The following is a 25,368-nucleotide window of genomic DNA, read 5'->3' as shown; positions in this document are numbered from 1 at the left end:
ACAAATATCTTTTAACATATCTTTGTGTAGAGGTGCAAATATATTTTATGGATAAATTTTGGAAATGGTATTGTTGGGCCAAAGGGTATGAATATTTAAAACTTTGGAAAATAACAGATACTGGAAAATTGCCTTTTGAAAATGTTTATAATCTCACCAATAGTGTATGAGAGTGCCTCCTTCCCCACAACCTTGCTCACTCAGGGTACTATTGAATTTTTAAACCTTCATTAATTTGAAAGAGAAAACTGTTTTCATTTGCATTTTTTAAATTATGAGTCCAACTGGGAAACAACACTTCTTAAAAACTAAAGGTTAATGATGAAATGGAATTTGCGAAATCATCTTTGACTTGGCTCTTTTTTGGGAGAGGGGTCCCAGGGAATTTGTTAGAGGAATACATTTATGTTTAGAGGGTTCTTACATAACATGTAGCAATAAACTACTTTAACAAGAGGCAGTTTCATAGATAGGTTTCATTTTTCAAAAAGGGGAAGAAACACCATTCTGTGGCTTGATGTGGGTTTGTCAGTTATTGCCTCCCCCCTTCTTGGGACTTCCCACTCTTCTTTAGCACAAATCAGACTTGAGCAAAAACAACTTTTTCCATAGGATCAGTTATAAAAAGAATGGCAAGGGCAATGAACAGCTTAGTTTATTGGTTTTATCAGGGAAAGTAGACTCACCAAAGGCTTGCGAACATTTCTGGTCAAAGCACTGGCTGGCTTATTCATCTCTATATGGTCAATCGTGGTATTTCTGCAGGACCAAAGGCACGGACTGGTTAGTGAAGGTAAGCAAAGGAGGCAACAAACGCTATGACTGTGAACTCTATCTGTCATTTCTCTTCTCACCCTTTCTTCACACTTTATCAGCAGAACTCAGTTCCAATCTCATGACATCTAAAATGCTTTTCTCATTTACCAGATCAGAAGTGAGTGGGAATGTAAGCAAGCATTCAATGGAGTTAGACAATGAAGAGAAATTAAGCCAAACACTGCACTTCTCTTACCTCATGGTCACATTTTGGACATTTCTAAAACTATTTTACTTAAAATTTTGACTGATCTGATCAAGTATTTGTTATGTCATTTCTTCAGTCCCTGTTTGCTAATTTCTACATAGGTTTAGCATCTGCGTTTTTTAAAGAAGGCCTAAAAACCTAAGCAGAATTTTGCTGGGACAGCACAACTCGAATTTGGTCACAGGAATGTAGTTTTAGAGATTAATACAATGACAATAAATTCCAATTTGACTCTCAATTATTCGCTGGATGAAGTTGTGATAAGTGTTTTTCTGTGTGGCAGGATATACGCAAAGTAAATGTGATTGACAGTGATGAGGCTTTTCAAATTGCCATCTGGGTGATTTGGGAAAAGTCTCCCTGTTGGTATTAAAGACAGTACATGCACAAGTACTTTTGCTTGAATTTTGCTTGAATTATCTTTAGATCTGCTCATTCTTTTTTTGAGCACATCTATATGTGCTTGAATATAAACTTGGTTTGACCAGAATATTCACACTCATATTTTTAGACCATTTTTTTGCGTACGTCAGTTGTAAGAAGCTCGTGTTTTCGAGCTTGAGAAGCTTTCTGGAGGAGTAGAGAGTATTTCAAATTTTTGCATAACATTCATATTATAATGGTAATTTGGGAGATCTACACATGTGAGCTAATTTTATTATTTCAGAGCAAAGTGATGTTTTCAATAGTTATTTCAAGTTACTAGAACATTTCTAACCACAGACCTAATGATTATCTTAGATATATAAGATATTGTCCCTCTGAGCTCTTCATAGGCACAATAGAATGTAAATTTCCCTTCATTAACTAACTGTAGTTACTTTCCTTCCAATTTTTTTTGCAAAGTTTCAATCGTATTGAAAAATGGAAAAAAACTACTTCAATGAACAAACGTTTCTATCAATGAACACATGTTCAATAGTGCAATGCACACATGTTTCTAGTAATTACTTGTAGCATTTCATCACATTTATTTTTTCTCCTTCTATGTCTCTCTCTCTCTGTATATATACATAAACACACACATACACAGGTTGTTTTTTTTTTTTCTAAATTATTTGAAAGTATATTGTTGATTCAGGACAGTACCCTCAAATTTTTGACTCATATCTCCTAAGAAAAAGAATAATCTTCTACATGACTATAATGATAAGGAAATTTAATCTTAATATAATACTATTATCTAATAGTAGATCCATATTCAAATTTCTCTGATTATCCACATGTCCTCTAGAGAGTTTTTATTTTTTAATTCAGGATTCAGTCTTGCATTGCATTTGGTTGATATGCTTACAATTAAATAAATGTTAATGGTAATAGCCATAATTAACAATATAATTAACAATTAAGAATTATAACACCAAGGAAATTTAGTATCAATTCTATCATGATTGCTTTTCTTATTTTTTAGTCCTTTCATTAGTATCAAAATACTTTTAAAGTGATTCAAAGTGATCATAAGCTTTCATTTTTCTGTTTGTGAGACATAAAGACAGGATATGAAGAAAAATCCAAACTATGACAAAAATATATTTACTAATATATCTGCATCAAAATTTATATTTTCTGAAATAAGGAAATTTATATCCAGATAAAGTCCTTGGAAGTAGCTGTTTCCTTTGTTCATAAGGATCTAAGTAGAACTGAACAGAAAATTATTTACTTGTTGATGTTAATATGGAAAACAGAGGCCTTTTGACTTATGATTATTTTAGCCATCAAATTAGACTTTTGGGAACTAACTCATTAAGTAAGAATCACTTCATGTTTGACAGAAGAATTGGTAATCCAAATTATATGTTTTATAACAGGAAATGAAACAAAGTAAGGAATATTTTAGAGCCTCCATCAACAAACGCCACAGAATATGAAATAACAGGGACATAAACCAAGGTGTATGATTAAGTGAATGGTTATTTTCAGCTCTTAAGAACATGTTACTTTCAAAGATAAGAGTCAGGAAAATGCAGGAGATCTAAAGAAACACCTTGTTTTGGGTAAAGTTCTTGTATTATTCACTGGAAAAAAACTAATGTAACATAGATTTAGTTACATTATTATAACTAGATTAAGAACAAAATAATATTCAAGTTTTTCAATGATAACCTTTCAGTGGTTTATTTGCAAGTCCTCCAAATCAAGATCTTTAAAAAACAAAGATTGGAATGAAAGGATCTAAAATTAAGATTATAGGGGAAATACAGAGATGAAGAGATGAAATAGAGTATTTTGGGGATGGAGGCATTATGAAAAAATAACATTTCTGGTATATCACCTACATATAATCTTAACAAGACAGCTTGCTTCACTATAAATATGAGGCAAAAATAAATGTGCTCATCTGATTGGAAAATTTGAAAAAGTAATAGTGTATTGAAGAATAACAGTGGAAACAGTTAATTTTAGACACTGATGGTGAGAGAATAAATTTGCCCAAGCTACTTGAAAGACAATTCTGCTTCTCCAGATCTGACCTGGGGAAACATTCCTGGAGGCACATAAAGTGACTGCTAAGCAAGAAAAACCTCCATGTCTATTATGAGAAATTATTTGCTAACATAAGTTGTGCCTGTTATTTTCCATGAAAAGGCAGACCTATATAAGCAGGCATTGCTGACAAGTGGGAACTAAACTGCACCCCAACTAGCTAGGTTCAAGATCATCTATGAAACAGACAATAACACTTTCCTGTCCCTATTTCTGTGACGTTACATACCGTGATGCCCTGAGGCAGTCCCATCCAGTGCCTCCATTTTCGTGTGGCTACTGAGGTCTTCTCTGTACTGTCTCAACCACCTAGCTGATCAGAAGTCTTAGTTCTCATACATTCAAACTGTCTTTTCAAGGACAGGATCTCTTCTGCCACCGTATCATCCCCCAATACCCCCACTTCCTACCAATCCTCCATCTTCCTGCTTTTCTTTTGCTATTGCCAGTTACTCTATTTAAAGGACCGTCTCAATGATTTATTTCACTGTTCAAGGTAGCAGCTGGATTATGCTAAGGTTCTGTGCAATCCTGATAAATATATTGGGGTAGGAGAGACAAGAACTTAGAATTTCTTTCTAATTTAGGGGCAAGGATTTTAAATGGATGGCCAGGGACTCTGGAATGCTGAGATATGAGACTTGATGGGAGGTGGTGGAATGGGGATGGATAGGGAAACAGGGCTCTTGGACAGAGGAAGAAGGGCATGAATGCCTGGGTTGGGCATGGGATGTGAGTGAACTGGGAAGAGTCCAGCATGGTTGGCGTCCTGGGTCCTGTGAGAACAGGCAGAGATTGAGATGAAGAAGGCAGATAAGAACCACGTATCATGAGGGCCTAACATGTGTGGACTTTATCCTGGAGGTAATGGGGAGCTGTTGATATTTATACAGGGTATCTGTAATATTAAATTACCCCGTGGTTGTAAAATTAAGGGCAAGGCAATGCTAGGCTACAGCAGTGGGAATAGTTAAGGAAAGTGTCCATATAGTTAGATTAAAAGAGCAGATGAATGTGGATGAACCTAGAGGCTGTCATATAGAGTGAAGTTAGAAAGAGAAAAACAAATATTGTAAATCAATGCACATATATGAATCTAGAAAGATGGTACTGATGAACCTATTTGCAGGGTAGGAATAGAGGCACAGATATAGACAACGGATATGTAGACACCACAGAGTAAGGAGAAGGTGGGATGAATTGAGAGAGTAGCATTGACATATATACACTGTGTGTGTGTGTCCAACTCTTTGTGACCCCGAGGACTGTAGCTCGCTAGGCTCCTCTACCATGTATAAAACAGATGGCTAGTGGGAAGCTGCTGTATAGCACAGGGAGCTCAGCTCAATGCTCTGTGATGACCTAGAGGGGTGGGAAGCAGGGGGTGGGGGCGGGGAGGGAGGCTCAAGAGGGAGGGGATATATGTATACATATAGCTGATTCATGCTGTTGTACAGCAGAAACCAAATACTACATTGTAAAGCAATTATTCTCCAAGTTAAAAAATTTTAAATAATTTTTTTTTTTAGAAAGAGCATAGTAGAAATTATTTCTATATCTCAAAGACATATGAACACTGATACACAACTGAGTCAAACATGTAGCCCTGTGGGGTGGGCACTGGCTGTATTCTTACCTTTTCTTTCTATATTTCACTGCATCTTCCTTCCCTTACTTGGCAAGGGTTGTTACTACATAAGAGTCAGGACTGGTACTCTTTTCCTGGAAGGACTAATTGCTTGTCATGACTGTGTAATATTAACTGTTCTCAACTAGGCATTAGTTAATGTTTTAAGAATAGATCATACACTTTGGGGTTAGAAAATCTGAACTTGAATCTTGCCTCTACTACTTACTTGCTTTGTGATCTTGGGAAGGTCATTTGTCCTATCTTAATCTTAGTTTTCTCATTTGGAAAACCTGGATAATGATAACATCTAAAAGTGCAGTGCTATTGGAAGATTAGGGGTAATGGTTGGAAAGCACTCAACACAACTTTGATTATTATTGTGTCCTATCCCAGTTACTGCACCTGCTTTTCGATTTAGGTCAAGGATAGGCAAGCCATAACCTGTGGGCCAAATTGGCCCTTTGTCTGTTTTTGTAAATAAAGTTTTACTGGAACACAGCCACACCCATTTGTTTACAGGCTGTCTCCCACTGCTATCCTGCTATGATGGCCGAGTTGAGTGGTTGTGACAGACACCTAAAATATTAAATATTCGGCCATTTACAAAAAAAGTTTTCTGAACCCTAAGTTGGATTTTTCCAAAAATTTCCTCCTACCAATTTCTTCCCTCATTAGTTTTTCTCTTTAAATCCATGCTTGTGTTGTTTGAATGTAAATTAAAAGTAGGTCTATGTACAGAGTTATAATGACAGTTTTCTGAAAAGTGTTAATATAGAAGGAAGAATTCATATTACAATTTCTTCTGATATCCAAGTAAATGATTTAACAATGTGCTGCACTTCAGTACATATTTCTAAGTTGTGAATTTGCACAGCAGGTTAATTTTGGTATTCCCCTGTCTGGTAATGATTAATGGAGGCTAAATTTGTCTAGAACATCTCATCTGCAAATGTCCTTGAAAGTCTTTTCCTTCACACTTCAAAAAATTTTTTGCTTTTTATTTTGTATTGGAGTAGAGCCGATGAACAATGTTGTGACAGTTTCTGGGGAACAGTGAAGGGACTCAGGCACACATACACATGTATCCATTTTCCCTCAAACTCTTACTCAGTCATGGAAAATTCCAGATGTATCTCTGTTTCTATCTTCTCTGTGATGAGAAATAAAAATTCAAGTGATAAAATATCTTTGTACAATTGAAATAATCCATTGACTTAAGTTTTACCATTTCAGATAAAATTAAGTCAAATATTTATTTGAAGTACATCTTTTTAATAACTTTGAAGAGTAAGGTCTTCTAAAAATTTTGTAATTACTGAAGTTTATTAAGAAAAATGCCAACAATTAATCAAAAGAAACCCAAATAACTCTGTTTTAAAATTTAAGATGTCATGATACATAGTACTATTTTAATTCTAGTGGTACATTAAAAGGTTTTTATAAAGATCAAATGAGTTAACATATGTGTAATTTGGGTGTTTCCCACATTACTCTCTCCACAGCTTGAGAAAAATCTTGCAAAAGCTGCTCTAGCATGCTCTCTGCTGCCCTCTGCTGCTCATTTTCAGAAATGGATTTTGATTTTGAGTTAATACCTCGGGCTTCCTGATGCGGTAAAGAATCTGCCTGCAATGCAGAAGATGTAGGAGACACAGGTTCGATCCCTGGGTCAGAAAGACCCCTTGGAGGAGGGCATGGCAGCCCACTCGAGTATTATGGCCTGGAGAATCCCATGGACAGAGGAGCCTGGTGGGCTACAGCCCATAGGGTCACAAAGAGTCAGACACGACTGAAGCATGCACGCATGCAATGCTTACCTCACTTATTTTCTTCTCAATATAGTCAAAAGCCCATGCAACATTAAAGTTTGAGGGGATTCTATAATTTAATCCCACATTCTCAATTTACAGATAAGTTGAGTCTCTGAGAGGTTAAGTGACATGCAAGCGTGAGCTCTGTTTTCTTTCCTTTTTTTGTCCATGCTGTGCAGGTTGTGGGATTTTAGCTCCCAACCAGGGACTGAACCCAGGTCCTCTGCAGTGGAAGCGTGGAGTTCTAACCACTGGACTGCCAGGGGATTCTAGTGGGCTCTGTTTTCTGACTGATCAGCATTTGAATGCCTGCTGGTTATGGACATAGTACTTAATTTCGATACATAGAAAATGAGAATAATAGTACCTACATCTTTGAATTTTTGTGGGGATTCATTGATTTAGTACATAAAAGGCCCTTAGAACAGTGTCTGGGTTGTAGCTAGTATAAATGCTAGCCCTGTTATAGACCTGCCATTAACTAGACTAAAACCACAGCAAGATCAGAACTAGAATTCTAGTCTCTTGACTACCAGTTCAATAGTATTTTTTTTTTTTGGCCTTAATGAGTCTGCATAGCAATCAAATTTTACCTTCCAATGTCCAATGTGGATTTTTAGAATGTGACCTGCTCACGTTGGAAGTTCTTGTAGTTTCTGTGACACTATCGACACTGCAGAGCTTATTTTGGCTCATTCCTCCTTGTACTGTTCAAGGCAGGTTCCCCACAGAAATTATTACCCATACAAGCTGCTCAAGCATCTAGATAGAAAATCCTGCAGCCCACACTTGGGAGATGCTGTCACTGTTGACTGACAGTAACCCTTCTAATGAGTTCCCTGCTTGAATCTCCAGTGCACAGTTAGACACCTGCACTCACTTACCAAGAGTCTGACTCAAGAGGAACTGAAGTAAACCTATCAGCTCCTTTCCGGGCTCTCTCTCCTGATCTCTCCATTTTGGTCAATGCTGGTGTCAACTGTCAGCGTGCCTAGACACAGTTACGTCTTCTCCTTCATTGCCAAGTCCAGGAGTTATGGCCTCTCAAGTTCATTGCTTCTCTTCCTTTTCTGCTTCCTTCTTCCTGGCTCCTGCCCCTAAACAGCTCAGGTGGGCATGAATCCTGCAGCCCCTAACCTGGGTCATGGACTCCAGTTTCATTCTGCTGACATTCATCTTGCCCTTTATTCATAGATCAAATCATGCCTTGAAAAACCTTGGTTACCTTCCAGAGGTTTGTATTGCCTTCAGCATAAACTTAAAGTCCTCAGCCTTGCATGTCTCAATATTACCTCCCTGACGTTTTCTCTCACTCCTTTCTCATAAGAATTTGTTCATTTAGGCATGGGTGTCTCTGTCCCTTGGTATCATGACACATTTTCTGCTTTTCCATCATTGGTCCTACCACTGTACTGGTCTGCCTTGGGCCCTATGTTAGGGCTCTTATTCTACCAGAATTAAGGTATCAACAAAGCTCTCAGCCCATGACAAATAGGGCAAAGAGGCTTTTATGTGTGTGTTAGTTGCTCAGTCATGTCTGACTCTTTGTGACCCCCATGTCCTAGCCCACCAGGCTCCTCTGTCCATGGGATTTTCCACGCAAGAATACTGGAGTGGTTTGCCATGCCCTTCTCCAGGGGATCTTCCTGACTCAGGGATCGAACCCAGGTCTTGGCCATTACTCAAAACAAAATCCATTTCCTTCACTACTGTGAATGAGCAGAGGTTATCTGGAGAACTTATACACATCAGCCACATAAAATGAGAGAAGAATCCACTATGATTTTTTAATACGAAAAGAAATGTGATAAACAGGTGATTTGGGGTAATGGCTGAATGGGAACAAGGGGGACACAAGAATGATTTTCCATTATCACCTTCACTATCTTCTAAGTCTGTGCTGTCCAATATCTTAGCCATGTGGTATTTTTAGTTTCAATTAAATGAAGTTAATTAGTGAAATTCAGTTTCATTAGCCACATTTCAAGGGCTTAATAGTCACATATGGCTGTTAATATTTTTGACAGCACATATGTAGATCAATCTATCATCCCAGAAAGTTCTGTTGGACTGCACTGGTCTAGGTTTTTCATTTGCTTCTCTAAGTCATCCACCCCTGATCTACTGCTTTCCAGTTTCTAAAGTATAACTGCTCTAGTCTCTTCTCTTGTTCTCCCTTTTCTTATGTATTATATTTAGAAAATCATTTATTGTTGTTTTAGTGAAGTTTGGAGGGGGAGAAAGAATACAGGTATATGTCTAATCCATTATTTTTCCTAAAAATCTTTGCTTTTCTTTCCCTCAGTGTGATCCTGCTTTTGGGCTCACATTCTAAGTAATCACAGTCACTTCAGGGGTCCCTCTGGCTTGGGTTTGCCTCTGAATTCCAGCTTGCCTCCATAAAGCCATAGCATCAGCTGAGGATGCTGGGGGTGGAAGGGAGGTGGCACGGTGGGGACATTTCTGGCTGTTGTTACGTAGTCACATGGGCATCCATGGTAAGTTCTCATCATTCACCTGGCCCCTGGTTAACATTCTATAACTATCATGTCTGCAATCTGCCCATCCCCAGTGGAAGTTTTCACCAGGTTTGCAGGCTCTGGGCAGCATGCTGGTACCTAAGCAGACTTCACAAGGCAGCCTTAGGCCAATCCACCTGGGCATTCCATTTGGTTGGTTTTCCTCCTGCTCCTCAGGTTCTACATGGGGGTTAAGGCACAGGCCTCATCTACTCAGGGCTCCCCCAATCTATCTGGCACCATCCTCTTTCCCTCCACAGGGATTCCATCCACTGAGTCTATTGTTGATATGTCAATATGATGCCCTAAGTCATTTGGTAGTGGCTTAGTTCCTAAGTTGTGTTCAACTCTTGCAACCTCATGTACTGTAGCCCACCTCTATCCATGGATTTCCCAGAGAAGAATACTGGAGTGGGTTGCCATTTCCTTCTCCAGTGGATCTTTCTGACCCAGGGATCGAACCTGGGTCTCCTGCATTGCAGGCAGACTCTTTAACACTGAGCCACTTGGCTTAGTGACCAAGCTGCCAGTCATTTAGGGTTCTGGATTCTGAAGTGTAAAATCTCAGGTTATGGAATCTCAAAACTCATTTCTCTAAAACTATGATTTCTGCTAAGACTTTCTAAAGATTCTTTAGCAACTCAAAAGCTGGGAGATGTGGTTTTGCTCTGGTTTTCCACAATGACAGTCTTAGGTCCTGAAGGCAGAAGGCCCCACTTGCAATCTGGGTGGGGTGAAGTGGGAGGGTCGTGAGGTAACTGCATCACTAGGAAGCCTTAGGATAAACTTTCTTGCTGTGTTAATTATCTTCTTATGTATAGAAGATTTGCCTTTTCACCTGGATGTTCAGTTTGTTAAGAACAGAACCACACAAGTTTTTTTTGAAAGAACATTTTCTTACTGTTGTAAGTGTGTCCAGCATACAAGAATCGCTTCATGGATGTGTTGAAGACCTTTAACTTTGTAGCTTCATGGTACATGACAATGTCTGGAATACAGTAAACATTTAAATAATTAATAAATCTTCTGAACATATTTTGGAATAGTTCCTCCCAAAAGAAATAAACATTGAAAACATTGGTGGTAGTGGTTTAGTCGCTAAGTCATGCCCAGCTGTTTTTGACCCCATGGACTGTAGCCCATCAGACTCTTCTGTCCATGAGATTTCCAAGCAAGAATACTGGAGTGGGTTGCCATTTCCTTTTCCATGGCATCTTCCCACTCAGGGCTAGATCCCACATCTCCTTCTTGGCAGGCGGATTCTTTATCACTGAGCCACCAGGGAAGCCCACTAAGTATATTACATTCATAATACTAACTTTATACAATTAAAACATTAACTTGGAAAAATAACTTCATGACTATAAAAGAGATACTAAAATTAAAAAAAAAAAAGAATCCTTAGGGTTAAGATAATCCTTTTCTAATATGACTTGTCAATTTCAGGCTCAAATTAATGGGTCTGTTTTAGAAGCCCAGCCCTTGAGGCCAAAGCAGGTCAGTTCTCTTTGCTCTTGTCTGTTGCTCCATTGTCAAGAGTGTCTTTTTTGGAAAATGCAGCTGTGGATTTCCACCCTACTCTGCTGCTGCTGTTAAATCACTCAGTCATGTCTGACTCTTTGTGACCCCACGGACTGTAGCCTGCCAGGTTCCTCTGTCCATGGGATTTCCCAGGCAAGGATACTGGAGTGGGTTGCCATTTCCTTCTCCAGGGGATCTTCTCAACCCAGGAATCTAATCTGGGTTTCCTGCATTGGCAGGTGGATTCTTTACCACTGAGCCACTTGGGAAGCCCACAGCCTATTCTAGTCACCTTAGAATCAGTGACAGCTGCTAACAGTGGGAGGAGAGGGGCAGGTAGAGGAAAAGCTCACAGTAAGAAAAGTTCCTTGGTAACTGGGGTAGAGGTAAACACGTCAGTCAGACACAGGAACATTTCCAGGACATACTGTAAAAACTAGGACTGAGAGAGCAAGAAAGTCATCCTGGGCAGCAGAGGGAGACGAAGGCTTCATGGTCCATCATGACAGGTTGACAGTGAATCAATTTCTTACCCTGCCAATGCTGTTCATTATTTAATTCAAGTTAAGGATCCTTTGATTTCCTCCTCAAGGCAAACAACTGCGCTAGCTCCCAAGAATAAAATAAGACGATGAGTAAGATATAGCTCTCATTTTCAGTAGAATCTGCCACCAATTCCCTCATTTTTTCACAACCCACTAGTGATGCTGCTTCCCCAGTTTGCAGCTACTCAATCACTCTCCGTTTCCTTCAGGGCAGAAGGCAGATGCCCTTGCCGACTCCCAAGGCCCTTTAGGATTCAATTTCAGTCGACAACCCCAGCCCTCTCTGCTTAGGCTCAGTGTCTTATATATGCCATGTAAGGCCATCTCATCAATTTCTTATAACTCTGTGACTAGGGATGGAACTCCTAGGCTTCAGTTTATCTGAAATGCCACCTTCTCTGGGACATAGCCTGTCGTCTCTCCTCCTTCACCCCAGGTTGTTACTCAGAAACTTGTTGAAGGAGGGAACTGTGTCCATTTCATCTTTATACCTCCAGCACACGCCAGTGCTCTGATACCACAGCAGGCACAGAATGAGCAAGAGCTTGAGGAATGAATGAAATCAACTTATTTATTGCCCTTTACTTTTTTGATAGCACAGCTGCCCATTTATGAGACTCCAATCTTCTTTTCCCCCATTGTAACTCATACACTGTCTTTCCAGAATGCTGTCAGAAGGCTATCTCAGTGGACTTGCATACCGGAATGACATCCAGTGGAGTTATCCGTCTTCTAATGAGCAAGTGGCTGAGGAAAAGGAAGAGGAGATGGAAGCCACAGCAGCTGCGAGTCTTTCCTATTCCTCCGTGGATGAAACACAAGTCCAAAATCTCTATGTGAGCTGCAAATCCTCTGGCAAGGTCATTTCTTCAGTGTATTCAAGAGAGAGCCAACATAGTAGAAATCCGAGAATTACAGTGCTGCAAACAAACCCCAATCCTGTGTATGAAAGCCCAAACTTGGCTGCAGTTGAACTATACAGAGACACCAGCAGAGAGACCTACTTGGTCCCACCTTCCTGCAAGAGTATCTGCAAGAATTACAATGACTTACAGATTGCAGGGGGCCAGGTGATGGCCATTAATTCAGTGACAACCGATTTCCCCTCTGAGGGTAGTTTTCAATATGGTCCTTTGCTGAAATCATCTGAGATTCCTTTGTCCATGGAGGATTCCATGTTCACTCAGCCCAGCGACTTGCCACCCACCCCTATCCAGCGGTATTCATCGTATTGGAGAATAACCAGCATCAAAGAGAAAAACAGCCTGCAAATGCAGAAGCCTATTTCGAATGCGGTGCTGAATGAATACCTGGAGCAGAAGCTGGTGGAGTTGTATAAGCAGTACTTTATGGACACTGGGTTTCATGACAGTTCACCTACCCAGATTCTGGCATCTGAACTCATCATGACAAACGTGGACCAAATTAGTATTCAAGTCTCTATAGAGAAGAACCTGGAGATCTCGAAAGCCAGGGATATCGTCATTAACCGCCTATTACAGTATGGGTCAACCGAAATCAGCACGCCGAGTCTCCATATTTCTCAGTATAGCAACGTGAATCCATAGAGAGGGTGCTTCCATTGCTCTTTCTCAACTACTCAAATCCTAAGCACCAAGTATTCATTTATTCTGAGAATGTGCAGGAAGGGGTTGGCAAAGGGTAGAGAACAAAAGGTTGGTTGCAGGTCAGGTATGGATTAAGAGGAAATCTCATAATATTACACGCGAAGGAATGTGGGGAGAGGAGCTATAATGACTTCCAAGTGAGGGCTGTACAGCAACAAAGAAAAAATAAAAATGATCAAAAAAAGAAGGTATGATTCATATAAGGGAATACAGAAAAGGAAAAAGAAGAAAAACCAAGTAAGGATGCACACAATGTATGGAGAGTCCTTAAAAAACTAGGAATAAAACCACCATTTGACCCAGCAATCCCACTCCTAGGCATGTACCCTGAGTAAACCAAAATTTAAAAAGACACATGTATCCCAATGTTCATTGCAGCACTATTTACAATAGCTAGAACATGGAAGCAACCTAGATGTCCATTGACAGATGAATAGATAAAGAAGTTATGGTACATATAAACAATGGAATATTACTCAGCCATAAAAAGGAACATATTTGAGTCAGTTCTAATGAGGTAGATGAACCTAGAGCCTATTATACAGAGTGAAGTGAGTCAGAAAAAGAAAGATAAATATCATATATTAATGCATATATATGGAATCTATAAAGACGGTACCAAGGAATTTATTTGCAGGGCAGCAATGGAGAAACAGACATAGAGAACAGACTTATGGACATGGGGAGAGGGGAGGTGAGGGTGAGATATATGGAGAGAGTAACATGGAAACTTACATCACCATATGTAAAATAGATAGCCAATGGCAATTTGCTGTATGTCTCAGTGAACTCGAACAGGGGCTCTGTATCAACCTAGAGGGGAGGGATGGGGAGGGAGATGGGAGGGAGGGTCAAGAGGGAGGAGACATATGTATACCAATGGCTGATTCATGTTGATACTCGGCAGAAAACAACAAAATTCTGTAAAGAAATTATCCTTGAATTAAAATAAATAAATAAATAAATTTAAAAAAGAAGAATGGACACCATGGCAAAACTAAAAGCCAAAGGTTTCAGGGTAGGGAGTTAAGAATATGTTTGTCACCCAAGTAAAATCCTCCAAGTTGTTTCTTCTTGAGGGAAATGGACCACCGAAGGCTGCTACATTTGGGTAGAAAGACAGGTTCAAACAGTTTTTTAAAAATACATTTGTATCTATTTTCCCTATCCTGTACCAGATCATTTAAAAATATATTCTTTTTTTTTATTTTTAAATTTTACATAATTGTATTAGTTTTGCCAAATTCTTTATAAAGATGAAAATAGTAGCAAATTGCAATTGTGCTTTTATTTTTTAATGATTACTTAGCTACGACCTCAAATACAGCCATTCAAATCTAATTCTGTTTACTGGGGGGATGAAGTTTTCTAAAATGAAAAATACCACATAGTGAATATTAAACTACTGCTTTGTTTTGCCGTGTTTGATTTTCTTGGTGGTAGTAAGCTTGAAAAGGAATTATGCATCTTATTTTTCCCATTTTTCTCTTCTTTTTCTACATGCTCTCTTGTCCCTTCTGGAGCCAGGAAGGTGTCTTTTGTATTCTCTTACAAGCTCTAGGATCTCATGGTGTCAAATTCTGTAAATGCATGCAGTAGAATGGTAGCTTCATGAGAGTCCCACTGCTCCACTTAATTCCTCTAGTTCAAGGATTTGCAAATAATGACTCATTGGCCAAATCTAGCCTGCCACCTGTTTCTTTTATTGAGAGGGCTTCCCTGGTGGCTCATTGGTAAAGAATCTATCAATGCAGGAGACGCACATTCGATCCCTGGGTTGGGAAGATCCCCTGGAGGAGGGCATGGCAACCCACTCCAGTATTCTGGCATGGAGAATCCCACTGGACAGAGGAGCCTGGTAGGTTACAGTCCATGGGGTCCCAAAGAGTCAGACACAACGTATCGATTAAACAACAGCACCAACAACAATCTGCATATAACACGTTAGTTGCACATGCACAACATGATTTGCTATTTGCATATTATGAAACGATGACCACAATACACCTAGTTACATGCTTTGAACTCCCATGAGCTAAGAATTTTTTCAGCCATTTTAAAATAAAAGGAAGAATATTTTATGACATGAGAATTATGATATTCAAATTCAGTGTCCATTAAACAAGACTTCATTGGGGCAAAGCAATATCTATTCATTTCTGTATTCTTTATGGCTGCTTTCACACTAGAAAGGCAAAGCTCAGTAAATGTCATGGAGAACATGTGGTCAACCGAAGCCCAAAACACTATCTTTCCTTCCACAAAAGAAGTTTGCCTACCCTGCTCCACAGCAGTGCCCTGACCATACAACGGGTGATTGAGTTAATTCAGCTGCCTTGAGGAGGGTGACTCTGAGATGGAGACTGGTGAGCAAGTTTATGGGGGCCTGTTGGAAACAACCTCTGTGAGGGAATGATGAAAGCCAAAGAGGTTTCCATAGATACCTCAGCCACTTAAGGGAGCTCTGTGGTTGGGGTGGGCCTTCGCCAAAAACCATCACAATATTGTAAAGTAATTATCCTCCAATTAAAATTAAAAATGTGCTGTGCTTAGTCACTCAGTCATGTCTGACTCTTTGGAACCCCATGGACTGTAGCTCACCAGGCTCCTCTGTCCATGGGATTACCCAGGTAAGAATACTGGAGTGGGTAGCCATTCCCTTCTCCAGGGGATCTTCCCAATCCAGGGATCGAACCCAGGTCTCCCACATTCCAGGAGGATTCTTTACCAGGAAATAAAATAAATAAATAAATTAAAAAATGGAGGGAGGTTCAAGAGGGAGGGGACATGTATATCTATGGCTGATTCACGTTGAGGTTTGACAGAAAAGGACAAAATTCTGTACACCAATTACCCATCAATTAAAAAATAAGTAAGTTTTTAAAAATAGTAAACAACAAGGATCTACTGTATAGCAGAGGAAACTCTACTCAATATTCTGTAATAACCTATATGGAAAAGAACCTGAAAAAGAATTGATATATGTATATGTATACCCGAATCACTTTGCTGTATATTTGAAACTAAAACAACATTGTAAATTAAATATACTCCAATATAAAATAAAAATTTTTCAAAAACTAAAAAAAAAAAAAATTGTTCCAAATTGAAATGAGAGTTGGCGTTGATTCTCCTGCTTGACCAGCAGGGGGTCGCAAAGGTAGCTGAAGTAATTCAGGGTCAAATTTCTCAAGGGGAATCAGCTGTGAGCCTTCAGAAGCCAAACTCCTGGCAGCTCCTGGGAAAATGAGTTCCTCAGTCAGGAGGAGGAATGTGAAGCACAACAGTATCCTCTGCATTTTCCCAGTATTTGTAGAGTGAATTTTCTTTTTTAACAACATGTGGTATCATGTAAAAAAATCTGGTTTTGAAATAATAATTCAGAAATGTTATTCAGTGTTTTAAATAAATAATAGCCACTATGCATTAATTCGGAGAAGGCAATGGCACCCCACTCCAGTACTCTTGCTTGGAAAATCCCATGGACGGAGGAGCCTGTTAGGCTGCAATCCATGGGGTCGCTAAGAGTCGGACACGACTGAGCGACTTCACTTTCACTTTTCACTTTCATGCATTGGAGAAGGAAATGGCAACCCACTCCAGTGTTCTTGCCTGGAGAATCCCAGGGACGGGGGAGCCTGCTGGGCTGCCGTCTATGGGGTCACACAGAGTCAGACACTACTGAAGTGACTTAGCATAGCATGCATTAATTAGGCTTCCCTCTGGGTAAAGAATCCACCCGCCAATGTGGGATACCTGGGCTCAATCCCTGGGTCGGGAAGATCCCCTGGAGAAGGGAATGGCTACCCACTCCAGTATTCTGGCCTGGAGAATGACATGGAGAAAGGAGCCCGGTGGGCTAGTCCATAGGGTCACAAGAGTCACAAATGACTTATCGACTGAACAACAAAAACAACAATGCATTAATTGCTTGCCATGGTGCCTGGCATCATGTTAGGCATTTTCTATGAATTTTATATAATTATCATAATAACCTCATGAAAGAGTATGCCTATTATTCCTCCACCCCCGCCTTTTTTTTTTTAAACACTGAGGAGCAAGCTGGGCTCAGGGCAGGTAAGTAATTTGTCTAAGGGCACACAGGGAGTAGTGGAACTAGATTTGAATACATTTCTATTTAAATGTAAAGTCCTGGTTCTTTTTCTAAGAAAAATTATTCATTTTTGTTTGACTGAATCAGGTCTTTATTGTGGCACGTGGGATCCCAGTTCCCCAACCAAGGATCGAACCCATGTCTCCTGCATTGTGGACCAACAGGGAAATCCCTAAAGTACTGGTTCTTAACTACTACCACCTATTCTTTTGTTGACCACCATCAGTTCAGTTCAGTTGCTCAGTCGTGTCCAACTCTTTGCGACCCCATGGGCTGCAGCACACCAGGCCCCCCTGTCCATCACCAACTCCCAGAATTTACTCAAACTCATGTCAAACCACCATCTGTCTCATTAAAGACTGGTTTTCTACTCCAAGGAAAAAATAACTAACTTCTTTACCATTATGTTACTTCTTTTCTTTATAGTGTTCTGTCCTGTAGTATTTACTTGCCTCTCTTCCTGTCTGCAAATTGGAAGTTTTGGTTTATTCATTTGCTCCTCCATGTCCCAAGCAATACTTGCACACAGTAGGTAGCTGATTCATACATGTCAAGTGATAAACAAGTCTTACTGTGTTGGATACCACATCTGATGGCTGAATCGAAAGATCTATCAGTCTGAAAACTAGGTAATTTTGACTAGAAAAAAGCACTATTCAGAGTTCCTCCTCAAGAAGAAAACTGAATAAGTGAGCTTAATTTCTTATAGCAGCTTAGTAAATGGTATAATAAAAACATGTTATAGTAATATCACACATGTTTACTCTTTGGACAATTTGAGAAGTGACTTGTTACAAAGCAGACTGGTTCATTCTTTTTCAAATAAGCACTTATTTGATGCTGCTTTTTGGGGAACACTGTGTACTGATATGAAACATGCAGGGAAGACACGTGTGTGCATGTGTACAAACACAGAGGATTCGACCCCTTCTCTGTCATCTTGTTATGCTGGAGGGACCTGGCAAATAAGTAAGGATCAAGTAACAAAGCCGCTTGCTCAAGCAAGAACTTGGCAAAGTGGTACCAACAGGAAGGAATACAGCAATCAATGATTGCAACTCAAGTGTGGTAAGTGCTGCAAAGGAGATGTGCTCAGAGGTGCCGGACAGTGGAGGGGCCCAGGGCAGGCAAAGACTCCAAAGGGGAAGTGATGGTTTAAATTACTTTTGAAGAACAAGATAGGGTGGAGATAGATGGATGGAAAGGGTGTTCTAAGCGGAGGTATGAGACTGTCTGGAACTACAGTCAATGGCTGAAACCAGAGCTGAATGAATGAACAAATGAGCAGCATATTAACTACTCTTTGACACTGTAACAAATCACCACAAAATTCAGAGCTTAAAACAACACAAACTTGTCTTACAGTTATATATGCCAGAAGTCCAAAATCATTCTGGTTGGGTTAAAATCAACTTCTTGGTTGGTCTGCCTTCCTTCTGGAGGTTCTAGAAGAAAACTGGTTTTCTAACTCTTTGGAGCTCCTAGAGGCCATCCCTGTTCCTCAGCTCCTGACTGTGCACTGTTCTAACTTCTGCAGCCAGCATCACACCTCTGTCTCTCACACTAAGCCTCCTGCCTTGCTTTTATAAGGACCTTTATGAATAAATTGGCCCTACCTACATAATCAAGGCTAATGCATTCAGCCAATACAAGCAGGCAATTGTGTGTATTAACAGTAAGACGTCTGAGTTTTGCTAACCTAAGGTTTGACATTCAATAGATATAATTTGGATTATTTCCTTTTTCTATTATATTGTCCATACTGAAAACCATCTGTCATGTTTTATCTGCTCACACTTTAAATTCAACTAAATTCAACAAATATTTACTGAGCATCAACTGTTATATAAAGATGAGATTCACAGTCCCTATATAAACAGCTCCTTTATGATGTAGTACCAAACCTTTTAAGCAAGGCACACTGAGTGTAGTAAGAATTGTGCAATGACTATTTAAGGCATATTGAATCATTTTTCTTTCAATTTATACCAATTCAGTGGCTGCTGTTATTGTTTAGTTGCTAAGACATGTTCGACTCTTTTACAGCCCCATGGACTGTAGCCCACCAGGCTCCTCTGTCCACAAGATTTCCCAGACAAGAATACTGGGGACTTCCCTGGCTGTCCAGTGGTTAAGACTCTCACTTCCACTGCAGGCAAGAATACTGGAGTGGGTTGCTGTTTCCTTCTCCAGAGGATCTTCCCAACCCAGGGATCAAACCCACATCTCACAGGCAGATTCTTTACCACTGAGCCACTAGGGAAGCCCGCCCTTGCTTATCTCTATCTCCTTAGTTTTGGACTCTCAGGCATTATTACAGGGCTATGACTAGACCCTTCTTTACTAAGCACTCTGGGAAGTAAGGAAAGGGGTAGAGGTGGGGTACCTTCAGTATGGACTTTAATAATCAGCCCTGGCTTTGACCTTGACTTGGCCTTAATCTCAGGGCTTCCCAGGTGGCACAGTGGTAAAGAATCCACCTGCCAATGCAGGAGACACAGGAGATGCGGGTTTGATTCCTGGGTCAGAAGATCCCCTGGAGGAGGGCATGGCAGCCCACTCCAGCATTCTTACCTGGAGAATCCCATGGACTGAGGAGCCTGGCGGGTCACAAGGAGTCATACACAATTAAGCAATTGAACAGATACGCATACTCTGGCCTTAATCTCACTACCTATTTGGTACTGAAACCTCTCCCCTCCTTCCCACAGCCCTTATTTGTGTCTTTCTGTGTCCAATATCTTGGCAGGGACAATTCCAATATTGAAAGGAATGAGGTCAAGTAGAGTCTTTAAACATTTCACTGGAGACCTGTAGAGAATACTTGTTAAAGTTGTTTCTGTGATTCACTAACTTTGGGGACTGGGAGGATGGGAAAAAGAAGACAAGTGAGTTTTACAAATTTACATGGTAAAGGTTTTACAAATTTTCTTTTGCACGCTATAGTTAATTTTTTTTTCCTCTTGAAAAATTGAGGTGAAGATCAAGGTTCAGGAAGTGAATAGTTCAGCTCAAACTGCAAGATGAATTCAAAGATATTTTGTACTGTCAGTATATCCCTGTCAGAAGAATGTTCTGACTTACCTGATTATTTTAAGTGAGAGAAAGCATGTGGTTGGAAGAAGAAGAAAAAGCGGTCTTTGGGTTATAGAAAAACAAGAACCTTGATGTGCATTTTGAGAACCTCCCTACAACACCACCACCCCCATGCTACACACACATTGGGAAGTAGCATGGCTTGAAAGAGGACTGGCCTTGTGGCAGATGGGACCACAGAAAGCCCTGAAAAAAGATTCCTGGGTTCCATCGGCAACCTAGAAGCAGTGGACAGCTGGGAATCTGAAGAGGCCATGTAGACGAAGCAGTGATTCTTTTGGCAATGACCTGTGATAACCTGTGTCCAGTGATGACCAATAGTCTATAACTTGAAGGTCAGACATAAACTCCCCATTTGCCCCTCTACCATTCCTTGACATTGTGTAAGACTCCAGAACTGTGGTACAACCCTGGAAGGATTAGAGAAGCCAAAAGCCAAGAATGACTGATGTTTCCTGCCATCATGGAAAAATGGAAGTTTAGATTCAGAGATTCAGGTTTTTTTTTTTTTTTTTTTTTTTTTAAAGAAAGCACAAGTGTGCATGAGAGACAGAGAGAGAGAGAGAGAGAGAGAGAGAGAGAGGAGGTGGGTGTGAGATGGGGTGTGGTGTGGGGAGAGATGGGGGGGGTAAGAGAGAAAGAAAAAATTATTTATTATATACCTGAGTTGGTGGGGAAGTTGGAGTTATAACTGACTCCTACTCCTCAGCTGTGTCCTACAAAGAAGTAACCTAGATGGAAATCTCCAACTTTCTAAAGTAACAGCACTAGGGAGAGGGACCAGTGAGAAGCTAGGTTTAGTGCTAGTCCAGTGGATGTGAACTAAGGGGAGGAGGCAATGGAAATAGGGAAATTTCCTCCCTCTCTTCCTTTATCTCCCTCTTTTTCTTCTTTCCCTTTTGTTCCTGCCTTTAATTTTCTCTCTCTTCCCCACCTTCCCCATCCTTCCCCTTCCTTCCTCTCCAGTGCAGGGGTGCACCAGATTTTAAATCACACCCAGAATTCTAATCACAAGGAAGCCTGGGAAATGTAGTTTTTGCTTTCAAGCCACTGCAGAACACAAAGAGGGTAGAATGGATGTTGAATGCCAAGCCATTATCCCATCACACAAATTAAAATCCAGGCCTGGGGAACTGCACGATATTGCTAATGAGAAGATACTGCATAGTGAACAGTGTCCACTGTGCTCCCTTAGGTCTCCTGTGATCCTTTCTTTTTTGGCTACACCACATGTCTTTCAGGATACCTCAGTTCCCTGACCAGGGATTGAACTCTGGCCACAGCAGTGAAAAATCCAGAATTCTAACCTTTGGTCTACCAGGGAACTCCCATCCTGTGATCTTTTTCACTGCCTCTGTATATCCCTCTGCCAGCTTCAATGTCCTTTGCCTTCAACCTCCTTCTTACTCCCTAGTTGGAGGACTGCCATTGGGCTCCCAAAGTCTGCCCACGGGCACAGAGTTGGAATTGCTTAGGCATTTATATAACCCTGTGGTGGCCTCTTATGAACTGAATATTTGTGTCCCTAACCCTCAAAATTCATTTGTTGAAATCCTAATCCCCAAAGAGGTGGGACTTTGGGGAGGTGACTAGGTCATGAGGGTGGAGCCCTCCTGAATGGGATTAGCACCGTTATAACAGAAGCCTCAGAAAGTTCCCCTGGCCTTTTTGCCCTATGAGCATACAGCCAGCAGGCAGCCATCCATGAACCAGGAAGAGGACTCTCATCAGACACCAAATCTATTGACACCTTGATGGTGGACTTCCCAACCTCTAGAACTCTGAGAATTAAGTGTTTGCTGTTTTACCCACCCAGACTATGACAGTTTTGTTATAGCAGACGAAACAAAGACATGACCCTTAGCCAACAACAGCTGAAGAAGGCACTAGTATGAAAGCCCAGCCCCCTCGTGTTTACCTGGGACGAACTCTCAGGTACTATGCCTCAGAGCTGTCTTGAAGGATCAGGCTGCAGCTGTCCTCCTAAGGGTTTTCCCTGAAAATGAAAACCTGTCATGCTTTTCCTATTTCCTTATCCTGCTCTTCTGTTCCTACTCATTTTCCTTTTTACAAGTTTATTCCAAGACTACTTCCTTTATACATCACTAGCACACAGATCTTTCCCTCAGGGTATGCTTCTATGGAACTGAACCCGGAAATGTCCCATTCACCATTAAAGCTCAGTCCCTGTCTGTGTAGATCAAATTCTCACCAGAGAGAAAGTAGAATCCATTTCCTTCATGCTCATGAGATGGTAGGAAGAGTAGGTGAGATGAATATGGGGAGCAGATGGTCAGTTATCCATCTTGTTCTCCCTTCTCTAACCTTGGACTTTAAAATAGGAAGCTACAGTGAATACTGGAGGTTAATTGTCAGGAAGCATAATTCTTACCCGTTCTTCCCTTTGGAGGGCAGAATAGAACATGATGACTTGAGTCGGATGACTCAGGATTAGGAGCTCTGCATAATCAGGACTTGCAACATTGTTTGCTCCTGTTTGATTCTTCTTGGAAAAAATATACTGGAAATTAGATCACCTAGCACCCATTACAATGGCATCACACTCCAGTACTTTTGCCTGGAAAATACCATGGACGGAGGAGCCTGTTAGGCTGCAATCCATGGGGTCGCTAAGAGTCGGACACGACTGAGCGACTTCACTTTCACTTTTCACTTTCATGCATTGGAGAAGGAAATGGCAACCCACTCCAGTGTTCTTGCCTGGAGAATCCCAGGGACGGGGGAGCCTGGTGGGCTGCCGTCTCTGGGGTCGCACAGAGTCGGATACGACTGAAGCGACTTAGCAGCAGCAGCAGCAGCACCCATTACAACAACCCTCTAGCTTCCTTTTCCATACAAAGTCGGAAATTTGAAAACTACATTTCCGAGATTTCCTTGCCTCTAGAGTTCTGCATGTGACCCAGGTCCTTAACCTCAGGGTTCAACTTGGAGGCAGCAACATAAATTAATGGTTGTATGTGGGAAGAGGTGATCATCCAGGAAGTACAGAGACTAAAGAATTTGATCTTCAGCTGTGGCAGCATTTCCGGCATCCAGTGCCAAAGACTGGAGTAGTGGGTCTCTGATAAGACTGTGCATTTTCCCAGGCTGTATGAACTCTTGAGACTTTGATCCTGAGATTATAGCACTTGTGGATCGTGTTGTTTTCAACTAAAAATCCTGGCAGACAAAGGAGGTATTTAAGAGAGGTTGTGAGATGGAGTCATTTAACCATGTGCTACAGAAACAAGGGACGGTGAATGGTTAGAAAGATAACTACAGCTATTACTCCAAAGCTACACTTGGTTCTTGACCTCAGAACATTTCTGCATGTCCCCAGTGGGTTGCCTACAGTCTAAATGGGTAGGATAGCCAGAGTGGGTTGCTATGGCACAGTTGTCTGTAACTTGGTGAATGACAAGCATAGGATGTTGTAGGTTATGAAAAGGGCCACAAAATATTCCTTTCCCTCTATCCATGCCTTTTGGGAGTGTATGTGCTCTTTCTATTGCTTTAGCCAAAGGGACATTAGCAAACATTATGGAAACATAGGCTTGAATAGTGGACTGGAGTTTGCCCTCTTTCTGCTTTGCGAACTTGGTTACCATATAAAAAAAAGTCCAGGCTAGCCTGCTGGATAACAAGGAGTATGTGGGCTAGTGATAGTAACATCCATTGCCCCTGCTGCTGCTGCTGCTAAGTCACTTTAGTTGTGTCTCTGTGTGACCCCAAGACGGCAGCCTACCAGGCTCCTCTGTCCCTGGGATTCTCCAGGCAAGAATACTTGAGTGGGTTGCCATTTCCTTCTCCAATGCATGAAAGTGAAAAGTGAAAGTGAAGTCGCTCAGTCGTGCTCGACTCTTAGGGACCCCATGGACTGCAGCCCACCAGGCTCCTCTGTCCATGGGATTTTCCAGGTCCATCGCCCCTGCCTACTGCCAAATGTGTGGATGGGGACCTATGAGGCCACCCATCACCTGGCTGACCTGCCAACTGATCATAAATGTATGAACAAGCCCAGCTTGCCCCCATGAACCTGGCCCAGACAAAAACATGCCCAGAAAAATCATGAGTAAAACAGTTGCTTTAAACTACTGAATTTTAGAGTGGATTATTAGGCAGCTAAAGCTAACTGACATATTAAGACTCCAGAGAATTCTTAGGTGCCACTGGGAACAAAGATTGGGCCAAGTTGTTGCGAAAACAGGTCAAAAATTGCATCAGCCAAAATTTTAGCAGCGGATGCCAGCAGAACACACAGAGATAGGGTCAGATCAATACCAGCATATGGATTCCTTCTTCCCACTGCCCCCCAGTGCCATGAGGTACAGTATGCCCTACAGACCTCTTAAAAATAACAGTAGATGTAAAGAATATCTGAAATCTGGGCTCTTCCAAATGAAACCCAGTTAAATTATTAGACTTAATGCCATTTACCAGGCTGGACTAAAACTTAATTTTAATTCTATTTGTGGGATAAACAAGAGTATATCAATTATACAAAGTTAAGAAGTTAGTGAAAAAGTTGGCTTAAAGCTCAACATTCAGAAAACTAAGATCATGGCATCCGGTCCCACCACTTCATGGGAAATAGAGGGGGAAACAGTGGAAACAGTGTCAGACTTTATTTTTCTGGGCTCCAAAATCACTACAGATGGTGACGGCAGCCATGAAATTAAAAGACGCTTACTCCTTGGAAGGAAAGTTATGACCAACCTAGATAGCATATTCAAAAGCAGAGACATTACTTTGCCAACAAAGATCCGTCTAGTCAAGGCTACGGTTTTTCCTGTGGTCATGTATGGATGTGAGAGTTGGACTGTGAAGAAGGCTGAGCACCAAAGAATTGATGCTTTTGAACTGTGGTGTTGGAGAAGACTCTTGAGAGTCCCTTGGACTGCAAGGAGATCCAACCAGTCCATTCTGAAGGAGATCAGCCCTGGGATTTCTTTGGAAGGAATCATGCTAAAGCTGAAACTCCAGTACTTGGGCC

The 25,368-nt window shown here is 40.9% G+C and overlaps 1 protein-coding gene and 1 non-coding gene across 4 annotated transcripts; both read left to right on the top strand.

The window, feature by feature from the left end:
* The first annotated feature begins 557 nt into the window (after positions 1-557).
* TASL (TLR adaptor interacting with endolysosomal SLC15A4) lies at positions 558-13,498 on the top strand. 3 transcript variants are annotated; one of them, XM_006056293.4, is made up of 3 exons: positions 558-793; positions 6,644-6,796; positions 12,202-13,498. In XM_006056293.4, exon 3 carries the CDS (start codon positions 12,203-12,205, stop codon positions 13,103-13,105), a length of 903 nt encoding a protein of 300 aa, XP_006056355.1. In that variant the 5' UTR covers positions 558-793; positions 6,644-6,796; position 12,202; the 3' UTR covers positions 13,106-13,498. The 3 variants fall into 3 exon arrangements, with proteins under 3 accessions (XP_006056355.1, XP_006056354.1, XP_006056356.1); XM_006056292.4 differs by lacking the exon at positions 6,644-6,796 and having other exon boundaries at positions 560-793; XM_006056294.4 differs by lacking the exons at positions 558-793; positions 6,644-6,796 and adding an exon at positions 6,872-8,767.
* Positions 13,499-22,744: 9,246 nt separating this feature from the next.
* LOC112582399 lies at positions 22,745-22,877 on the top strand. Its single transcript, XR_003106936.1, has one exon. It is a non-coding gene; the product is annotated as a U8 small nucleolar RNA (small nucleolar RNA).
* Positions 22,878-25,368: the final 2,491 nt, after the last annotated feature.

Source organism: Bubalus bubalis, chromosome X (assembly GCF_019923935.1).
Source record: "Bubalus bubalis isolate 160015118507 breed Murrah chromosome X, NDDB_SH_1, whole genome shotgun sequence".
NCBI lineage: Eukaryota > Metazoa > Chordata > Mammalia > Artiodactyla > Bovidae > Bubalus > Bubalus bubalis.
Note: the sequence above shows the minus strand (reverse complement) of the source record. Positions and strands in the feature narration are given on the sequence as shown.